Source organism: Argentina silus (genome assembly GCF_951799395.1).
Source record: "Argentina silus genome assembly, chromosome: 22".
In the NCBI taxonomy this organism is placed as follows: Eukaryota; Metazoa; Chordata; class Actinopteri; order Argentiniformes; family Argentinidae; genus Argentina; species Argentina silus.
Window position 1 is genome coordinate 5,768,070 of NC_139676.1, and position 19,171 is coordinate 5,787,240.

The 19,171-nt window shown below is 47.4% G+C and overlaps 1 protein-coding gene across 3 annotated transcripts in view; it reads left to right on the top strand.

The window, feature by feature from the left end:
* Positions 1–19,171, top strand: part of dip2cb (disco-interacting protein 2 homolog Cb) — a 145,275-nt gene that overhangs the window by 123,535 nt on the left and 2,569 nt on the right. Inside the window, exons 24-37 of one of the 3 annotated variants that reach the window (XM_083693903.1) lie at positions 1,456–1,536; positions 1,975–2,098; positions 3,581–3,702; positions 4,146–4,257; positions 4,754–4,863; positions 7,319–7,449; positions 8,950–9,118; positions 9,434–9,604; positions 11,392–11,421; positions 13,972–14,033; positions 17,228–17,285; positions 18,049–18,123; positions 18,465–18,639; positions 18,782–18,905. In XM_083693903.1, coding sequence (XP_083550029.1) covers positions 1,456–1,536; positions 1,975–2,098; positions 3,581–3,702; positions 4,146–4,257; positions 4,754–4,863; positions 7,319–7,449; positions 8,950–9,118; positions 9,434–9,604; positions 11,392–11,421; positions 13,972–14,033; positions 17,228–17,285; positions 18,049–18,123; positions 18,465–18,639; positions 18,782–18,905 — 1,544 coding nt within the window. Of the gene's footprint in view, positions 1–1,455; positions 1,537–1,974; positions 2,099–3,580; positions 3,703–4,145; positions 4,258–4,753; positions 4,864–7,318; positions 7,450–8,949; positions 9,119–9,433; positions 9,605–11,391; positions 11,422–13,950; positions 14,034–17,227; positions 17,286–18,048; positions 18,124–18,464; positions 18,640–18,781; positions 18,906–19,171 lie in introns of all 3 variants that reach the window. The other 2 variants (XM_083693904.1, XM_083693905.1) reach the window with 2 other exon arrangements.

The following is a 19,171-nucleotide window of genomic DNA, read 5'->3' on the forward strand; positions in this document are numbered from 1 at the left end:
AGCTGCCTGTCTGTCTGTCTGCCTGCCTGCCTGCCTGCCTGTCTGTCTGTCTGCCGGATCCAGGCGTTTCTATGGACTGAGACAGGAAACATGGAATGACTGTGTTTCAACAGGAGAACATCTGTCCTTACTAACGGCCTGTGAGCCATAGTGTAAAACTATGTGTGTTCAACAGCTGTAATTTGTGCAGTTCTTGAATGAGCAAAACTAACTAGATCCAGGCAAAGGTGGGAGTGGATATGCCGGGAGGAACAGTGTGTGTGTGTGTGTGTGTGTGTGTGTGTGAGAGAGAGAGAGACACACACAGAGAGAGAGTGTGTGTGTGTGTGTTTGTGTGTGTGTGTGTGCACGTGCGTGCGTGTGTGTTACTCACATTTCCAGTGATCTCACATCTGTAGCAGTTAGAGCCAGTGGGTTAAAACCATGCATACTGAACTCTAATCCATCACCATAAGATGTCTGGAGACAGACAACACACACACACACACACACACACACACACACACACACACACACACACTGAAACACACAAAACAGAGTTGGCATGAATTACACTCAACCTATTTATTCCTTCACTGCCTCCACGGATGAAATGTTGAAACATTCATAAGCTACGGTTGGCCCTTTCTCTTGTTTCTCTCTCTCTCCTTCTCTCTCTCTCTCTCTCCCTATCCCTCTCTCTCTCTCTCTCTCTCCCTATCCCTCTCTCCCTCTCTCTCTCTCTCTCTCTCTCTCCCTCCCTCCCTATCTCTCTCTCTCTCTCCCTCCCTCCCTATCCCTCCCTATCTCTCTCTCTCTCTCCCTCCCTCCCTATCCCTCTCTATCTCTCTCTCTTAGATTCTGCTGCAGTTATATGAAGCTCTCATCTGTTATGCTTAGCGACTACTCTTTCTCCCTTTTCTCTCTCTCTCTCTCTCTCCCTCCTCCTCCTCCTCCTCCTCCTCCCTCTCTCTGTGTCTAACCATTGAACCAGTGCCCTGGGCGAGATGTTATGTGATATGCACATTGTTCTCGTTTGATTAGAACTCGCTGTGTCACAGTCTTTTAACACGAGTTACAGATATATTCCCCTCCAAAGCTTACTGGTCGTATGTGATGTGGCAGCCATGTTTTACCATATTACACACACACACACACACACACATGCACAGACACACACATGCACGTCACATGTACACACACGCACGTGCACATACACACGCACGGACGCGCGCACACACACACGCACGCCCACACACACACACTCACTCAGACACACACTCTCATTCACACACACACACACACACACACACACACACACACTCTCACTCTCAATCACACACACACACACACACTCATCCTCTTTGATGTGAACACAGGGAGGCCTCTTCTCTCAGAGTGGGTGGTCGTCCATCCAGACCTAGACCAAGGCTCACAGTATGTCTCCCTTCCTCTCCTCTCCTCTGTCTGGTTTAGTTCCTCTTCCTGTCTGAAGTCCTCCAGTGGAGGGCCCAGACCACACCGGACCACGTCCTCTACACTCTGCTCAACTCCAGGGTAAGGCCTCTACCAGGGGGAGGCCGGTGGAGGTAGAAATCGGAGGACGGGCTCATTGGAACGCATGGGAAACAAAATGAGGAACGGTATCCAACACCGTTGAGGAATCCTCCGATTTCTACCCCCACCGGTCTCCTCTGGTCCTTGCTATTGCTATTGTTTCGCAACAGAAGCTAAAAAAGCTGAAATAATAATCGCTGTTGTTGCTGCTTTATTGTTAGGGTCCTCTATAATAGGATGACTGTTAGTACATGTACTGTACTGTATCAACTTAAGGATAGTTTAATGGGAGTCATCTTGTGCCATCAGATATTGATTTGGCAGTATTAAATTACATTGTGTGTGTGTGTGTGTGTGTGTGTGTGTGTGTGTGTGTGTGTGTGTGTGTGTGTGTGTGTGTGTGTGTGTGTGTGTGTGTGTGTGTGTGTGCTCCCCCAGGGGACGATAGCCAGCTCTCTGACGTGTGTCCAGCTGCATAAGAGAGCAGAGAAGATCGCCGCCATGCTGGGGGAACGAGGCCATCTGCAGGACGGGGACCACGTTGCACTTGTCTACCCTCCTGGTATGGATGGAGGGATGGGAGGAGGGGACTGGGGGGATGGGAGGAGGGGACTCTGGGGGATGGGGCTGGAGGAGGGCAGGGGCTGGTAGGGCTGGAAGCTAGGACTGGGGCTGGAGGACTGGGGCTAGGGCTGGATGACTGGGGATGAGGCTGGGGCTAGGGATGGAGGACTGGGGCTGGAGGACTGGGGCTAGGGCTGGAGGACTGGGGATGAGGATGGGGCTAGGGCTGGAGGACTGGGGATGAGGCTGGGGCTAGGGCTGGATGACTGGGGCTGGAGGACTGGGGCTAGGGCTGGAGGACTGGGGATGAGGCTGGGGCTAGGGCTGGAGGACTGGGGATGAGGCTGGGGCTAGGGCTGGATGACTGGGGATGAGGCTGGGGCTAGGGCTGGATGACTGGGGCTGGAGGACTGGGGCTAGGGCTGGAGGACTGGGGATGAGGCTGGGGCTAGGGTTGGAGGACTGGGGATGAGGCTGGGGCTAGGGCTGGAGGACTGGGGATGAGGCTGGGGCTAGGGCTGGAGGACTGGGGATGAGGCTGGGGCTAGGGCTGGAGGACTGGGGATGAGGCTGGGGCTAGGGCTGGAGGACTGGGGATGAGGCTGGGGCTAGGGATGGGGCTAGGGCTGGATGACTGGGGATGAGGCTACGACTGTGGCTAACTGGGACTATGGGACTATGTTAGCCAGTTAGCCCCAGCCCTAGTCCTAGTCCTCGAGGACTGGGGCTAGAGGACTGGGGCTAACTGTGGCTATGGGTGCCCCAATCTGCATCACACGTCTCATGTGTTTGTCTGCACTAATCTTGTGTGTAGCTGTGATTATGTTCATAAGTCCTCTGTCCTTCTGTTTATTATTATTATTATTATTTAACTTCAGTGGCGTCCCCCTGAGACCAAGGTCTCTCTTTCAGAGGAGCCCTGCTTACATTAAAATACATTACATTAATAAAACTGTCAAATAAAAAAATGGTAGGGTACTGACTAAACAGCTGACAGGACATCCCACAATGGTACAACGCCAGTTTTTACGAGAAATTGTGCTGATCCTCTCGATGCTGCTAAAAATCCATGTTTGAAGTTGTTTGAAGAGAAAGCAGGGATGATTTGAAATGGGTAGAGTTCTCATTTGGAATCCGATCCGGGTTCTGGAGCCAGAAGAGAACTCTGAGAACTCTGTACCGAGGTCAAAAAAGAAAGAGACTCAGTCAAGCAGCACCAAAACCCTGCCAAGGGTGATTGCCTCAAAGAGCCATTCAATTAACTGTCTCTGGGACAGCCCGCTCAATATTTAACCTTCTCCTGAGTGTGTGTGTGTGTGTGTGTGTGTGTGTGTGTGTGTGTGTGTGTGTGTGTGTGTGTGTGTCAGGGAATCTGGCTCGTGAGTCAGCACCAGACAGGATTGACTAGCTGACAGGGCTGATATTCTCTCCTTCCCTCCGTCTCTCCTCCTCCTCCTCCTCCTCTTCGTCCTTGGCGCAGGGATCGACCTGATCGCGGCGTTCTACGGGTGCCTGTACGCCGGCTGTGTGCCCATCACCGTGCGACCCCCGCACCCCCAGAACATCGCCACCACGCTGCCCACCGTCAAGATGATCGTGGAGGTAAGTGCCCCCGGGTGACATCACCGACGGATCATAGCAGAACAGTGTGATGACACACACACACACACACGCATACACTCAGGAGAACACACACCCACTCTCAGGAGAGAACACACACACACACAGGAAAACACACACACACACACACTCAGGAGAACACACACCTACTCTCAGGAGAGAACACACACGCACACAGGAAAACACACACACACACACACAGACACACATACTCAGGAGAACACACTCGCATACACACACACACACTCAGGAGAAGGTCACCTATTGAGTATAGTGGCATCAGAAGTGACCTTTATGGGAGGAGGATAATGAACATGTAGATGCTCCATAGCTGGGGGAATCAGAGAGCACATGACAGCGAGAAGGGTAGTGCCCCTTATTCACTGTGTGTGTGTGTGTGTGTGTGTGTGTGTGTGTATCCCCAGGTGAGTCGCTCGGCGTGTGTGATGACCACGCAGGGGATCTGTAAGCTGCTGAGGTCTAAGGAGGCGTCGGCTGCAGTAGACGTCCGGACCTGGCCCCCTGTCCTGGACACAGGTAAGACCCTTACCACACACACTCTCACTCTCACTCTCACTCTCACACACACACACACACACACACACACACACTCTCACTCTCACTCTCACACACACACACACACACACACATACATACACACACACACACACACACATACATACACACACACACACACACACACACACACACACACACACGCGCCTCCCTTGTCTCAAACTTACTTGCAGTCTAAAGACTAGTAGTGTATACACCAGGGGAGGCTGGTGAAGGTAGAAATCGGAGGACGGGCTCACTGTAATACATGGCCACGTGTGTTTGATACCATTCCTCATTCCATTCCATGTGTTACATTGAGTCCATCCTCCTGGTTTCACATTTCCTCCCAACTACTAACACCGAAGGTTTGAACACCCATACGGACCATTGAACAACATCAGTAATGTGACATGTCCAGTACTTGTGATGTGTTGGTAACGGTGGTCTTGCCCCCCCCCCCCCCCCTCCCCTCTAGATGACCTGCCAAAGAAGAAGCCCCCCGTGTTGTACAAGCCCTCCAACCCAGACACCCTGGCCTACCTGGACTTCAGCGTGTCCACCACCGGGATGCTGGCTGGGGTCAAGGTAGGCCTCCCAGCTCATAACATATTATATCAGAACATCTGGGATTAAGGTATGCCTCATAACATAACTCTGATTATACATATGATATCATAACATAACTCTGATTATACATATGATATCATAACATAACTCTGATTATACATATGATATCATAACATAACTCTGATTATACATATGATATCATAACATAACTCTGATTATACATATGATATCATAACATAACTCTGATTATACATATGATATCATAACATAACTCTGATTATACATATGATATGATAACATAACTCTGATTATACATATGATATCATAACATAACTCTGATTGTACATATGATATGATAACATCACATGGACGTCAATCTGTGTCCACCGCGAGTCAATGTGCAGTACACAAGTTCTTGTAACTGTCCCTGCATATTTAGGTCCTACAAAAGTGTAATACTAAATATCATTTCAATGTGCTATTGTTATTGGAGAGGAAGACAAGGAGAAAACAAAGCCCCCTGGTGAACAAAGTAAAAAAAAAAATATATATATATTAAAGAAATCTATCTCTGCATTATTGAAGAAGTAAAGGGTTTAATTCTTTAAAAAAAACAAAAAAAAACCTGTTGATTATTGTTAGAAGTGAGAAGCAGGAAGCTGTGTGCTCTCTGCTCTGGGGGTGGCTGGGGGTCGGAGTGTCATCTCTGTAGTCGTGTGATTACGAAACCCTTCTGAAATATGAAATACGAACACACTGTACTACACCATGGAGACATGCAGACACTTTGAAGCAGAACATCTGACTGACGAGATCGCGGTGACATTTCAGAAACATAAAAGCTGTTATTGATCGCTTCTCTTGTTCAGCCGACCAGAGAGCAGGCAGAATAGACTTTCTCTCTCTCTCTCTCTGTCTCTCTTTCTCTCTCCCCCCCCCACCCCCCATCTCCTCCCCCCCCCTCCCCCCTCAGTGTACAGTGACTCTCTCATAAAGGCCCGTCTCTCGGCGCCGCCAGCGATCCAAACCCTCGGTACAACCACAGGCCTTGTTCAGTCTTAATCTGGTCATGTAACAACCTTTGTCTACCCAGCGAGACTCAGCAGCGGGAGGCCGCGTGAACAAGTAGCTTGTGAGGAGATTCGTCTTTCACTGGTCAATAACGGAGGCAATTTACTGTCCGGTTTCCCTCAGCGATGAGAGGCTTAGTGGATTTCCCACCCTTTGTGTGTTTTGGAAGCAAATATTAATCTTCACCAAGAGAGACCATTGTCTAGGATTTGTCCCCTCAACTCTAAACAGATTGATGAACAGGGGGACTGGGAGTAGTGTTGTTGTTGTTGTCGTTGTTATTGTGGGGATCTTGTCTCTCCAGTTGAAACAAACAAACAAATACCCTCAGTGGAATGTTCATCCATGCTAAATAAGATAAATTGATTATAATAACAACAGCCCTGATCTAAGTCTCCTTGACCTCACATCTAGACTAGTGCACTTGTGTGTGTGTGTGTGTGTCTGTGTCTGTGTCTGTGTCTGTGTCTGTGTCTGTGTGTGTGTGTGTGTGTGCGTGTGCGTGTGCGTGTGTGTGTCTCAGGCTACTGGAGTAAGACTGTGGGCCCGTCCCAATTCTCCACATTTTTGGTGATGTGTAATGTGTGCATCGGCGCTGGTATAAGCATTGTTCTCCCACTATTGATTTATTCATTCATTAAGCTCAGTAATTAAGCATGAATGATGCAGTGCTTAGCGGCTTGTTAGGAGTAATTGATTTGCATGAATTGTTTCCCGCCTGACTGCCACGCATTTCCTACAGCCGGTTTCATTCTAACTCGGAAAACAAAAAGTTATCGTTTTTTAATAAGATGCATTCATAAACATTGTGAATAACTGTGGAACACAGTTTAGTACGACAGAAGATGAAGTCGTCTGCATGCCTGTCATTCAGCAAAGAGAAACGGTGGGCCATAACCATACTGTCAACTCAGGGTTTTTTAACAGCATGGCGCTGGTTTGCATTATTAACCCAACTCGCGTTAATTCACGTCAAAATACGCAAAAAAGTACAGCTGAAACACTGAATCACAGAGGAACATCCTACCGCGTTCACTATCGCTTTCTCTTTTAACAACAATGTCGTTGGCGATAGTACCTCTCTTATTACTAAATATGGCGTTTAATTTGCCTTAAAATGTTGACACAGTGGCGCCGCCAAGTTCACCAGATGGATCGGCCTCACATCCGCAGAAAGAAAATCTCACTGATTTAGTGAGGCTAATCTTGGTGATACAGAGCTTTCTGGACGCTCAGTTCTATACAGCATATTAGTTGGTTATGTGTGGTCAATACTGCATGTGTAATCTGTATGTGTAATCTGTAATCTGTATGTGTAATCTATAGGTCTACTCTCTATGTGTAATCTGTATGGGTAATCTGTGTGTGAAATCTGTGTGTGTTGTGCTGTCCTCCTGTCCAGATGTCTCACACCGCCACCAGTGCCTTCTGCAGATCCATCAAGCTGCAGTGTGAGCTCTACCCCTCCAGAGAGGTGGCCATCTGCCTGGACCCCTACTGTGGACTGGGCTTCGTCGTCTGGTGCCTTTGCAGGTGAGAGAGTTCATATATCACACACACACACGCACACACACACAGGCACACACACACACACACAGGCACACACATGAGAGGGCGCGCATCTAGGCGCACACACAGGTGAGAGAGTTCATATCAGACACTCACAAACACACACACACACACACACACACACACGAGAGAGAGAGAGAGCGCGCATCTAGGGCCACACACAAACACACACACACACACACACACACCACTATCTCTGCATCCCTCCTTCAAAATAGATTCCCCTGGACTCTCTCCTAGGAGACCCTGTACACACACACCATTCAGACGGCAGACAGATCCAGACAGTGTTCTATTTCCCTGTGATTCAGGGAACTCTCTCTCTCTCTCACACACACACGCACACACACACACACACACACACACACACACACACACACACACTCATACATATCCAGTGATAACAGACCAGCCTCATCAGGATGCATGTCTCTCACCAGCCTCAGATGAAAGTCTTCTCCTTCAGGGACAATCACCGCTCTGCCCCCACACCCTACTACTGTACGGCCTTGTCAGAAAGAAGCGGGGGCTGTCTGGGCCAGCAGGTCGTGTGTGTGTGTGTGTGTGTGTAGGGGGTATATAGAGAGCACAGGGGCGTAGCAGAAGCCCAATGCGGTTCATGCATTATTCCGCTGGTTTAGCCGTCTCCTTGTGATGATGAAACCACACTGCTGTGCTCCGAGCTGGTCTGTCTCTCTCTCTCTCTCTCTCTCTCTCTCTGTCTCTCCCTCTCTCTCTCTCTCATCCTTCTCACTCTGTCTTTCTCTCACACACACACACACCCCTCCCCCCCTCCCCTCTCCATCTAATGGTCTCCCTAGCCGAGGCTCAGTGATGGCTCCACTCCACATGTCAAATGTGGGTATGGTAATAACCCAGCGGGGTGCCGTCCAACACCCAGGACCCAGCCAGAGAACAAAGCCGTTTCCTGGCACTCACGTCTGGGCTTAGAGCCTGAGCAGAGCTACTGGATCTCCTACTGTGTGTGTGTGTGTGAGCTTGAGTGTGTGTGTGTGTGTGTGTGTGTGTGTGTTTGTGTGTGTGAGTGAATGCACTGCAGAGGATTGTTTTAGCCTTGATGCCTCTGTGCTGTTCTTAATAGTATAGATGGAGGCATTATGAATGCATTATGCATAGAGTTGGCACACTTAGGGCACATGTCTCAAAATGACTCTCTGCTGTCTGGTGTACTCAGTATCTGTCTCTCCCTGGTCTGTCTAGTGTCCTCAGTATCTGTCTCTCTCCCTCCCTCCCACCCTCTCAAGTGTGTACTCTATCTTTCTCTCTCTCTCTACCTGGTCTGTAGTGTATACTCAGCATCTCTCCCTCCCTCCCTAGTGTGTACTCTTATGTGTAGTGTGTACTCAGTATCCCTCTGTTCTCCTTCCCTCCCTAGTGTATACTCAGTATTTCTCTCCCTCCCTCCTCCATAGTACATACTCAGTATCTCTCTCTTCTCCATAGTGTGTACTCAGGCCACCAGTCCATCCTGATCCCCCCGTCTGAGTTGGAGGTGAACCCCGCCCTGTGGCTGCTGGCAGTAAGTCAGTACAAAGTCCGAGACACCTTCTGTTCCTACAGCGTTATGGAGCTCTGCACCAAGGGACTGGGACTACAGACGGACTCACTCAAGGTACAGTATCTACCAGCGAAATCACCACAACCAAACACCACATTCTCTGGAATAATAAAAAAAAAAATTAAAAAAAAAAGTATTCCCTGAAGAAACAGCTCTGCGATCCCACTAAGAAATCTGATGCCTTGAGAACACGTACAGTTTTTCCAAAGCAGTCAAACTGACAATGGGAAATCCTCCGCTATGAAATGTTTAAAAAAAAAAAAAAAAATATGTGAATCATGCAATAAATTACATCCCTGTCCCCCAGCTGTGAGGCTAGTTCTGGTTTGACCCAGTTCAATGTGGTCTGTTCTGTCCCTGTTCTCCCAGTCCCGAGGCCTGGACCTGTCCCGGGTCAGAACCTGTGTGGTGGTAGCGGAGGAGCGGCCCAGGATAGCCCTGACCCAGTCCTTCTCCAAGCTCTTCAAAGACCTGGGCCTCCATCCCCGGGCTGTCAGCACCTCCTTCGGCTGCCGGGTCAACCTGGCTATCTGTCTGCAGGTTAGTCTGCGCTCCGACTCTGCTCTGCTCTCTACTGCTCTGGTCTGGTCTGGTTCAGGTGCACACATGGGCCAAATACTGTACATACGTCTTGATACTAGGTGAAGGTACTTGGCGTTTGTACTTTTGGACGAGTGGTCCATTGAGATTGTTCCCGGCAAACCAAAAGAAGTGCAGTTTAAGCTTTTGAGAGTTGTTATGTTTGACATATGTATGTATCAGGGGAGGTTGGTGGAGGTAGAAATCGGACGACGGGCTCCTTGTAATGCATGGAATGGAATGAGGATACCATTCCTCATTCTGTTCCATGCATTCCTCATTCCAATCCATGCATTCCAACCGATTTCTACCTCCACCAGCCTCCCCTGGTTGAGTGGTACTGGCTTTGGACTCTCTAGTAGTCTATTATGGTTCCCTAGTTGTGGGTTGGAAGTCTCGATGTGTCTCTCTCTGTCTGGTCTGGTGCCTATTGAGATGACTTCTTCTCCAGTCTGAAGTTACACTGGTTTGTTTTACTAGGAAGACTATCTATAAGACGTCTATGAACTCCTTAGTCTGAATGGAGTCGGTTTGTCTTTTTGGGAGGGAGTTTGTCTGATTTCATTTCTTGCACAATTTGTATAAACATTCGACTGTGTTTGCAACTTAACCTGGGGAAGCTAGCTACAGTCATCACACACAGCTCTGTGATCCCACTAAGAAATCTGATACCTTGAGAACACGTACAGTTTTTCCACTTACAGAAGTCTTCACTTGTGCTCACACAGACATACATTTGTTATTTTGGCTTTGTGGAATTCTTGTTGTTTTTTTTCTTCTGTGCTGGCTGCAGCTGCTTGTACATTATGATAACACTATCTGAAATGGGAGATATCCTTTGCGGCTTGGAGCTTTCCGATTTTCCCAGCAGGCACTTGGGGCCTAGGGCGTTAGGCCTAGAGTAAATAATCCCTCCACCAGTTAGCTCACAGGAGGAAAAGCCAACCCGTATAGACGTCTGCACCAAGGGAGGCTGGTGGAGGTAGAAATCGGAGGACAGGCTCATTGCAATGCATGGGATGGAATGAGACCATTCCTCATTCCGTTCCATGAATTGTAATGAGCCCGTCCTCATTAAAACAACCGGTTTAGAGACTTGGCCTGGCGGGCTTGTGTCTCTGGAGTAGAGGTCAGCTGTCATAGGCATTACACATGCTACGTCATGCTTTCATTTGAGGCTGCTCATTCTTTTACATTTAACTATTGTTTGCAACTTTTGTTTACTCAAATGATAGCCTATCAAATTCAAATATCTAATCTGGATGGAGTTTAGTTAATTATATATATATTTGCACCTTTTCAAGGTCTGTTTATGTTCAATTGAATGCCATCTGAATGGATAAAAAGCCCCATAAAAGACACCTGTTGGAAATGCTTGTATTTATCTAACATGTATAGTTTTTCTTTCCCCTTAAAACTATCATTGTAGCTATAACTGCATGTGTTTCTAACTTGTGAACATGTAAATGTACACCAGATGTTAAAAGTTAACGTGTTCTAAATCTCCTTACATTTGCTAACATTTAACGATCGGCTGTAAATGATTAGGCTCATTTGAAACAGTCTGTACCTTATCTTAATCTTATTAGTTTAGATTGCTTCTCTATTTTGTGTTTTCCATTTCTATATTTGACATTTTAGTTTCCCTCCCACCGCATAACCCCACCTACATATCTCATACTTGGTTTTGTCTTCGCCCCACCTCCCCCTTATTTCTTCCTCCTCCTCCTCCTCTCCCGCTGCTGTAGCCTCACAGGCTGGGGAAGCTTGCCGATCAGGTAGGGGATTTCCACATTCCCAACACACACTCTTTTATAGGTAGCCCAGGGGCAGACAGACAGGGGGACAGGGTTGAGGACAGGAGGACAGAGAGGGAGACAGGAGCGAGAGCAGGGGACACCGGAGAGGAGGAGAGTAGGGGGACATAAGGCACTTAGGCACTGTCAAGACTCCTCATTCTCTGACCACCAGGACAGTATTGGTCTGTGGTAGACTGTAGCTCACAGTGGCTTGATGGTGGTTGGTGGTTCTCTGGTGAAATAGTGAGATTCTATTGTGTTGTGGATTACCATGGACGTATAAAGGTAAGTGTAAGGATGGGTAGTGAGAGGGGACAGGTGCCTGGTGTGTGGTATTGTCCAAGTGTAGGCTTGCTGTTTTACGCCAGTGTTACGTAACTGTAGTATGTTAATAAAGGACTAATAAAGTATTGATGTAAGACTGTAGTACTGATTTAGTATTGATGTAAGACTATAGTATTGATGTAGTATGGATGCAAGACTGTAGTATTGATGTAAGACTTTAGTATTGATGTTCGACTACAGTATTGATGTAGTATGGATGTAAGACTGTAGAATTGATGTAAGACTTTAGTATTGATATTCGACTGTAGTATGGATGTAAGACTGTAGTATTGATGTAGTATTGATGTAAGGCTGTAGTATTGATGTAAGGCTGTAATACTGATGTAACACTGTAGTAGGTGCTCTGTGTTCTTGTCTTCCTGTGTTATGGGATGACATGTGTAGCTCTATAGCTGTGGTGGGGAGTAAACCAGTCTAGCATGTGTAGCTCTATAGCTGTGGTGGGGAGTAAACCAGTCTAGCATGTGTAGCTCTATAGCTGTGGTGGGGAGTAAACCAGTCTAGCATGTGTAGCTCTATAGCTGTGGTGGGGAGTAAACCAGTCTAGCATGTGTAGCTCTATAGCTGTGGTGGGGAGTAAACCAGTCTAGCATGTGTAGCTCTATAGCTGTGGTGGAGAATGAACCAGTCTAGCATGTGTAGCTCTATGGCTGTGGTGGGGAGTGAACCAGTCTAGCATGTGTAGCTCTATGGCTGTGGTGGGGAGTGAACCAGTCTAGCATGTGTAGCTCTATGGCCTGGTGATGTCTGCTTCTTCCTCTGCCAAAGTCACGCTATTAATACGTGCTGAATCATGGGTGCACTGCAATCCGCCTGGGGTAGGGCAGTGAGGGGATGGAGGACAGGGGTGGGGGGCGAGGCGGCGGCAAGAGGCTGCTCAAGGCTCTCTCTCTCTCTCTCTCTCTCTCTCTTTGTTTGTTTGTTTGTTTGTTTGTTGCTCTTTATTCCTTCTCTGGTTCTTTGGTGTTATTGTTCACTAACCTGTTAGATAAAAATACTGCAAAACGTCACTGTCTATCACACAGACACACACACACACACACACACACACACACACACACACACACACACACACACACACACACACACACACACACACCTTACTGTTGATGTTGGTGGCCAATTCTCATGTGCTTCATGGTATACCAGTGTATGTTAGCGAGGTAGAAATCGAAGGACGGGCTCATCAAACACCATTCCGTTCCATGCATTACAATGAGCCCGTCCTCCGATTTCTACCCCCACCAGCCTCCACTGGTTAGGTGCGTCTTTTGTCTCTGTGTTTCCCCCCAGTGGGTTCTGACACTCACTCTGGCCAGTCAAGCTCGTCTGCTTTCAACCTCCGTCCCTTTGGTCTTCTGATGGAATATCTAAACATGGAGACACATACATAACTGCTTCAATGTATTGGATGTGTCCTTTAGACATCATGCACTTTCTGTTACCGTGTTCACCTCATATTCCTCCCCTCATCCTCATCATCTGCCCTCTTCTTTCTCCTTTCACGTGACACGTCACCTTTCTTTGAGAAAAGAGAAAGAAAGAAAGAACGAAAGAAAGAAAGAAAGAAAGAAAATCGAGTTTGTTTGATTTCTCGCCTGTGGCTTTCTGTTTGCATGTGGATCCATCAGTTGATTCTGGTCTCTGACAGTTTTGTGGTGCACTTTTATGTCAGGGTGTTGTTTTGTTTTGTTTTTCATTTGACTTCTGCTCCTTCATTGTGTTTTTGGGGTTTCAGTGGCTTTTCCGTAGCTTTCCCTTTTTGTCCTGTCCTCCCCACCACCACCAGTCGTTCTGATTTGATTTGCATCATTGTTGTCATTGTATTTGTTAGACTCTGAAGTTTCTCCATTGGCACCCAGTGTGAACTCTAAGGGAGACGCCCGACCTGCAAACCGATGTTAAATTTACGAATTGGTTACAATTTGCTTAAGGTTAGGGTAAAGGCTAGGGTTATGGGTGTGGTTAAGGTTAGGGTTAAAGGTGTGGTTAAGGGTTAGGGTTAAGGGATTAGTGGTTTGCAGGTCAGGCGTGTCACCTTAGTTGCTCCTGAACTCTAACCTTGTCCCCAGAGCACTAACATGCTAGTTAGCCATAGCATATTCTATGCTAGTCTTGATGTGTTGTTATAGCCACCCCCTACACTGTAGTGTTTAACCCTAGCGTGTTGTTGTCATTCTACAGGGCACATCGGGACCGGACCCCACTACCGTGTTCGTTGACATGAGGGCACTACGGCATGACAGGTACGCGTTACTCCTGTCAGAAATGTCTTAATGCCTTCTGAATCAGTTATAAAATGAATGTATGCTGCGTTAACACACTCTGGAGTGGTCCTCTGTGGCTCAGTTGGTAGAGCATGGCGCTAACCATGCTTAGTTTGGGGGTTCGATTCCCGCTGGGACCATATATACTAAAAAATGTATGCACTCACTGCAATGTAAGTCGCTTTGGATGAAAGCGTCAGCTAAAATGGCATATATATATATATTATATAAGCTCAGGGTCTATGGGATTTCATGTGGTTTCATGTAGAGTACAGTATGTCAGTGGTTGGGGAACACCTAAGTGCTTTTACGCCAATCAGAAATGTCCTACTGTAATTCTTTCTTGAATTTAATTTTATATTTAATTGTTCTGCCAAACCTTGAGTTTATGTTTAGTAGAACGTAGTCCAGTGATGGTCTTTTGTGTAGAGTAGACAGAGTATACAGTACTGTATCATCTGTCACTGAGGGAAATATAGCATGACACTAACAGAAGGATACTTAACAGTAGATGCTAAGCGGGATCCTTGGGAAGACCCACCTCTAACCCCATTGATGTTGTCGTTAAAAAACGCTAAAGTTATGGTTAGGGTAAGGTTAAGGGTTAGGGTTATGGTTATTCAGAGGTATGTCCTCTATGCCGACAGAATGTTGCTCACACAAACAAAGCAATATGTTAGACCACGATAGCATGACACAGAGCATCTCTTGTGTTCTCCACTTACTGACCCTAGAATCAGGGGAGGCTGGTGGAGGTAGAAATCGGAGGACGGGCTCCTTGTAACGCGTGGGACGGAACGAGGAACGGTACCAAACGCGTGACGGAATCGGAGGACGGGGCTCGTTGTTTTTCCGTTCCGTGCATTACAATGAGCCCGTCCTCCGATTTCTACCTCCACCAGCCTCCCCCTGCCTATAATAGCTCTGCCCGGGGGGGATGGCAATGGAACACAGAGCCAGACACATTCCTTATGACACCAGAATAGCCCAGTCAGATATAGCTGAGTGAGTGTGGGAGTTCCAGGCTGTTGGCTGTAGTCCGGGCTGACATTTAAGATTAGAGACCTGTCGTTAAGACTGGCTTGGGGCGGAACTGTGAAATACTGGGTGTCACTGGCTTAGCAGGCCTCAGGACTAACTGTCCCTCTCTCACACACACACACACACACACGCACGCACACACACAAACATACACCACCTCAGGAAACACACTGTCCCTCTCACAGTCAACAGATCAATAGGCCTCCTGCCTGCAGTGACTCTGGGCTGAGCTGAGACACCAGTGTTTGACTGTAGCACCTATGCATAATGTCAAATATGTCAACATGTTTTGAGGTGTGCTTGATTTCGCTTGGCGTTTGCACTTTGGGCGTTTGACTATTCCACAGGTTCCATTGTACCGGGTAAACAGTGTACGGTAAATGAAACGCACCTCAAAGTATTTTGACATAGTTTGTCATTGACCCAACAGTTCTGAGTAGCAGGGGCCCCGAGATAAGAACACTAAAGTCGTTTATATCAGGACATTGTTGTACAGAAGTGGAGGCTGGCGGAGGTAGACATCGGTGTGAGGAACGGAATGAGGACTGGTATCATACACGTTGTGTTTTGATACCGTTCCTCATTCCGTTCCATGTATTACAATGAGCCTCCCCTCCCCTGTGCTACACTGGGCCCCACATCTCTCTGATATAGCTGTTGGTATTCACACTGCATGATTACATGTAATCATTCCCGTCTCGACCGCTTTACCACTCTGCCATGTATTGTGTGGAAAGTTAAATATAATTTCTCGTCACAAGGACATAATTGCTCTCCGGCGTCCTTTTGTCAGTGTGATTATCTTTATCCAAAAGGAAAAAGCTTGTCACATAAAACTCCTAGGCCTTTTACACACCGCAGGGCCGACCCGAACCAAACTGTCACACGCATGCACGCACACACACACACACACACACACACACACACCAAACTTTTCTGCCTCAGATTATGCTCCTTTCATACTCTTATCCCAGCACTATTTCAGCGCCTGTGCTGGATGATAAATAGGCTCGGCTCAGCTTGGCTCTGTAGTGTAAATAAGGGGACTCTCTGACTCTCGACTGGATTATTGACGGCAGTGGAGGCAGAAATCGAATGGAATGCCTGGAGTGGAATGAGGAACGGTATCAAACACCTATGGAATGAGGAACGGTATTAAACATATACAGTGCTGCTTGAAAGTTTGTGAACCCTACAGGGATGGTCATTATTTTTGTATAAAATATTAAAATGAACTTATAAAATCTTTATCTAAACCTCAATTCGTAATAAAGACATTCCAAATGAAGGATATTTTCATTGTTTATTTAACGAAAGTGGTTTATTTAACAACAACTCTGATTTCGTGTGTGCAAAAGTATGTGAACCTCTTCAGTCAATAGCTTGTGGCACCTCCATTAGCAGCGATAACTTGGAGCAAACGTCTCGTATAGCCACTAATCAGTCTTTGACATCTGTTTTGAGAGATTTTTGCCCACTCCTCCTTATAGAACTCAGTCAATTGAGTGAGGTTTGAGAGGTGTCTGACATGAACTGCCCACTTCACGTCCTGCCACAGCATCTCGATTGGATTTAGGTGAGAACTTTGACTTGACCAATCCAAAACACAAATCTTCTTTCTCCTGAGCCATTCTTTGGTAGATTTGCTTGAATGCTTTGGGTCGTTGTCTTGTTGGAAGACCCATTTTCAGCCCAGCTTTAGTTCCTTGACTGATAGCTTGACGTTCTGTTCAAGAATGTCCTGGTATACCTCAGAATTCATGGTTCCCTTAATGATGTGGAGTCGTCTTGGTCCAGAGGAGGAAAAGCAGCCCCAGATCTTGGCATTCCCACCACCATGCTTGACTGTTGGGATAAGGTTCTTTTGGTGGTAGGCAGTGTGGGGTTTTCGCCAAACATAGTGGTTTTCATTGTGAGATAATTGCACAAGGGGCTCACATACTTTCAAGCAGCACTGTAGGTGTTTGATACTATTCCTCATTCCATTCCATTCCATGCATTATAATGAGCCAGTCCTCTGATTTCTACCTCCACCAGCCTCCCCTGTCAGTCAGCATACACCAGCCTCCACCAGCTTTCCTTGATTGACAGTCTCTAATGACCAATGTAACTCCTCCCTCTTTCTCACGCAGGGTTCGATTGGTGGAGAGGGGGTCGCCACACAGCTTACCTCTCATGGAGTCTGGGAAGGTGAGTCCTTCTCTTTGGTTACATACATAGGTCAGACATTATTATGTACGCAAACACTAACAGTGTATTTAATCATTGAGAGAAGATGGGGATGTACCAGGGGAGGCTGGTGGAGGTCGAAATGAAATCGTAGGACGGGGCTCATTGTAATGCATGGAATGGAATGAAGAACGGTGTCAAACACTTCTGGAACGGAATGAGGAATGGTACTTGATACCGTTCCTCGTTCCATTCCATGCATTATGAGCCCGCCCGCCGATTTCTGTCTTTACCAACCTCCCAGGGTCTATACGGTAGCTAGTTTCTCTTATAAAGACCTCACTCGAAACTGCAGTTCTGCCCTGTGATGGGATGTGTGGTTTCCCCAGCAACCCGTCCCCCTATAATGGAGGGAAGAGAGTGCATGTGAGAGAGCTAATTGTTCCCTAGTGCTCTCTGTCTCTCTCTCTCTCTCTCTCTCTCTATCTCTCTCTCTCTCTCCTCTTTCTCCCTCTGTAGCCACTTTCAAAGGGGCACAGAAATCAAGATCAGTCTGTCACACAATAACAAGCCTTTTATTTCTCGCAACATTAAATCCCGTCACACACAGTCTGAGAGATGGGGAGAGAGAAAAACAAAGAAAGGGAGGGAGGGAGTGAAAGAGAGAGAGACAGAGATTGGGCCGGTAAATCAGTTACATAAATAGGCTCTCGGAGGGAGACGAGTGCTGTGGATGATGAAAGGGCTAATCGTCTAACGTGGCGTCTCGTCCTTAACGCCACAGATTCTACCTGGGGTCCGAATCATCATCGCTAACCCGGAGACCAAGGGACCGCTGGGGGACTCACATCTAGGAGAGGTGTGTTCACTCGCAACGAATCACTATGCTGTACTACTACACACACGCACGCACGCACACAGTCAGATAAACATACACACAGACAGTCATATAAACACACACACGCACACACACACACAGTCAGATAAACACAAATACACACACACACACACACACACACACACACACAGTCAGTCAAATAAACATACACACACACACACACAGTCAGATAAAAACACACACACACACACACACAGACAGTCAGATAAACACACACACACACTAATCTAAAAATGCACAGTGGTGGCCGTGTTGAGGTCTGGAGAGCTGGGGTCTGACCTCTGCCACCCTGCTGCCCACAGATCTGGGTCCACAGCGGGCACAACGCCAGTGGCTACTTCACCGTCTACGGAGACGAGGCGCTGCAGTCGGACCACTTCAACTCCCGCCTGAGCTTCGGAGACACTGCCACCATCTGGGCCAGAACCGGCTACCTGGGTTTCCTCAGGAGGACGGAGCTCACCGACGCCAGCGGGGGTGAGATAGAGATACCAGCGCTCATTACCAATGGTCACTGTTCCTCTGGTTTAGTACTGGTCTAGTACTGGTCCTTATCTACTGTTGACTGTCCCGGCTAACTGTGTGTGTGGGGTGTGTGTGTGTGTGTGTGTGTGTACAGAGAGACATGACGCCCTGTACGTGGTGGGTGCGCTGGATGAGGCCATGGAGCTGAGAGGGATGAGGTACCACCCCATCGACATAGAGACCTCCGTCATCAGAACGCACAAGAGCATCACGGAATGGTAAGAGCTGGTGTATTTACATTTTCTGAACTATTTACCTAGTAGACAAAATACCCTTTTTTCATGTTGAAAAATAAGCTATTAATTGTGTGTATTAGCAAAATCATATTTGTTAATGAGTTGGAGAGAGAGACAGAGAGAGAGACAGAGAGAGAGAGAATGCCCTCTATTTGAGGACATACTGATATGTCATGATCTCTTCCTTGCTCTAGCACTGTGACTGCCGATGGCACTGGTTCTTATCAAAGGTTTTACTTACAACGACT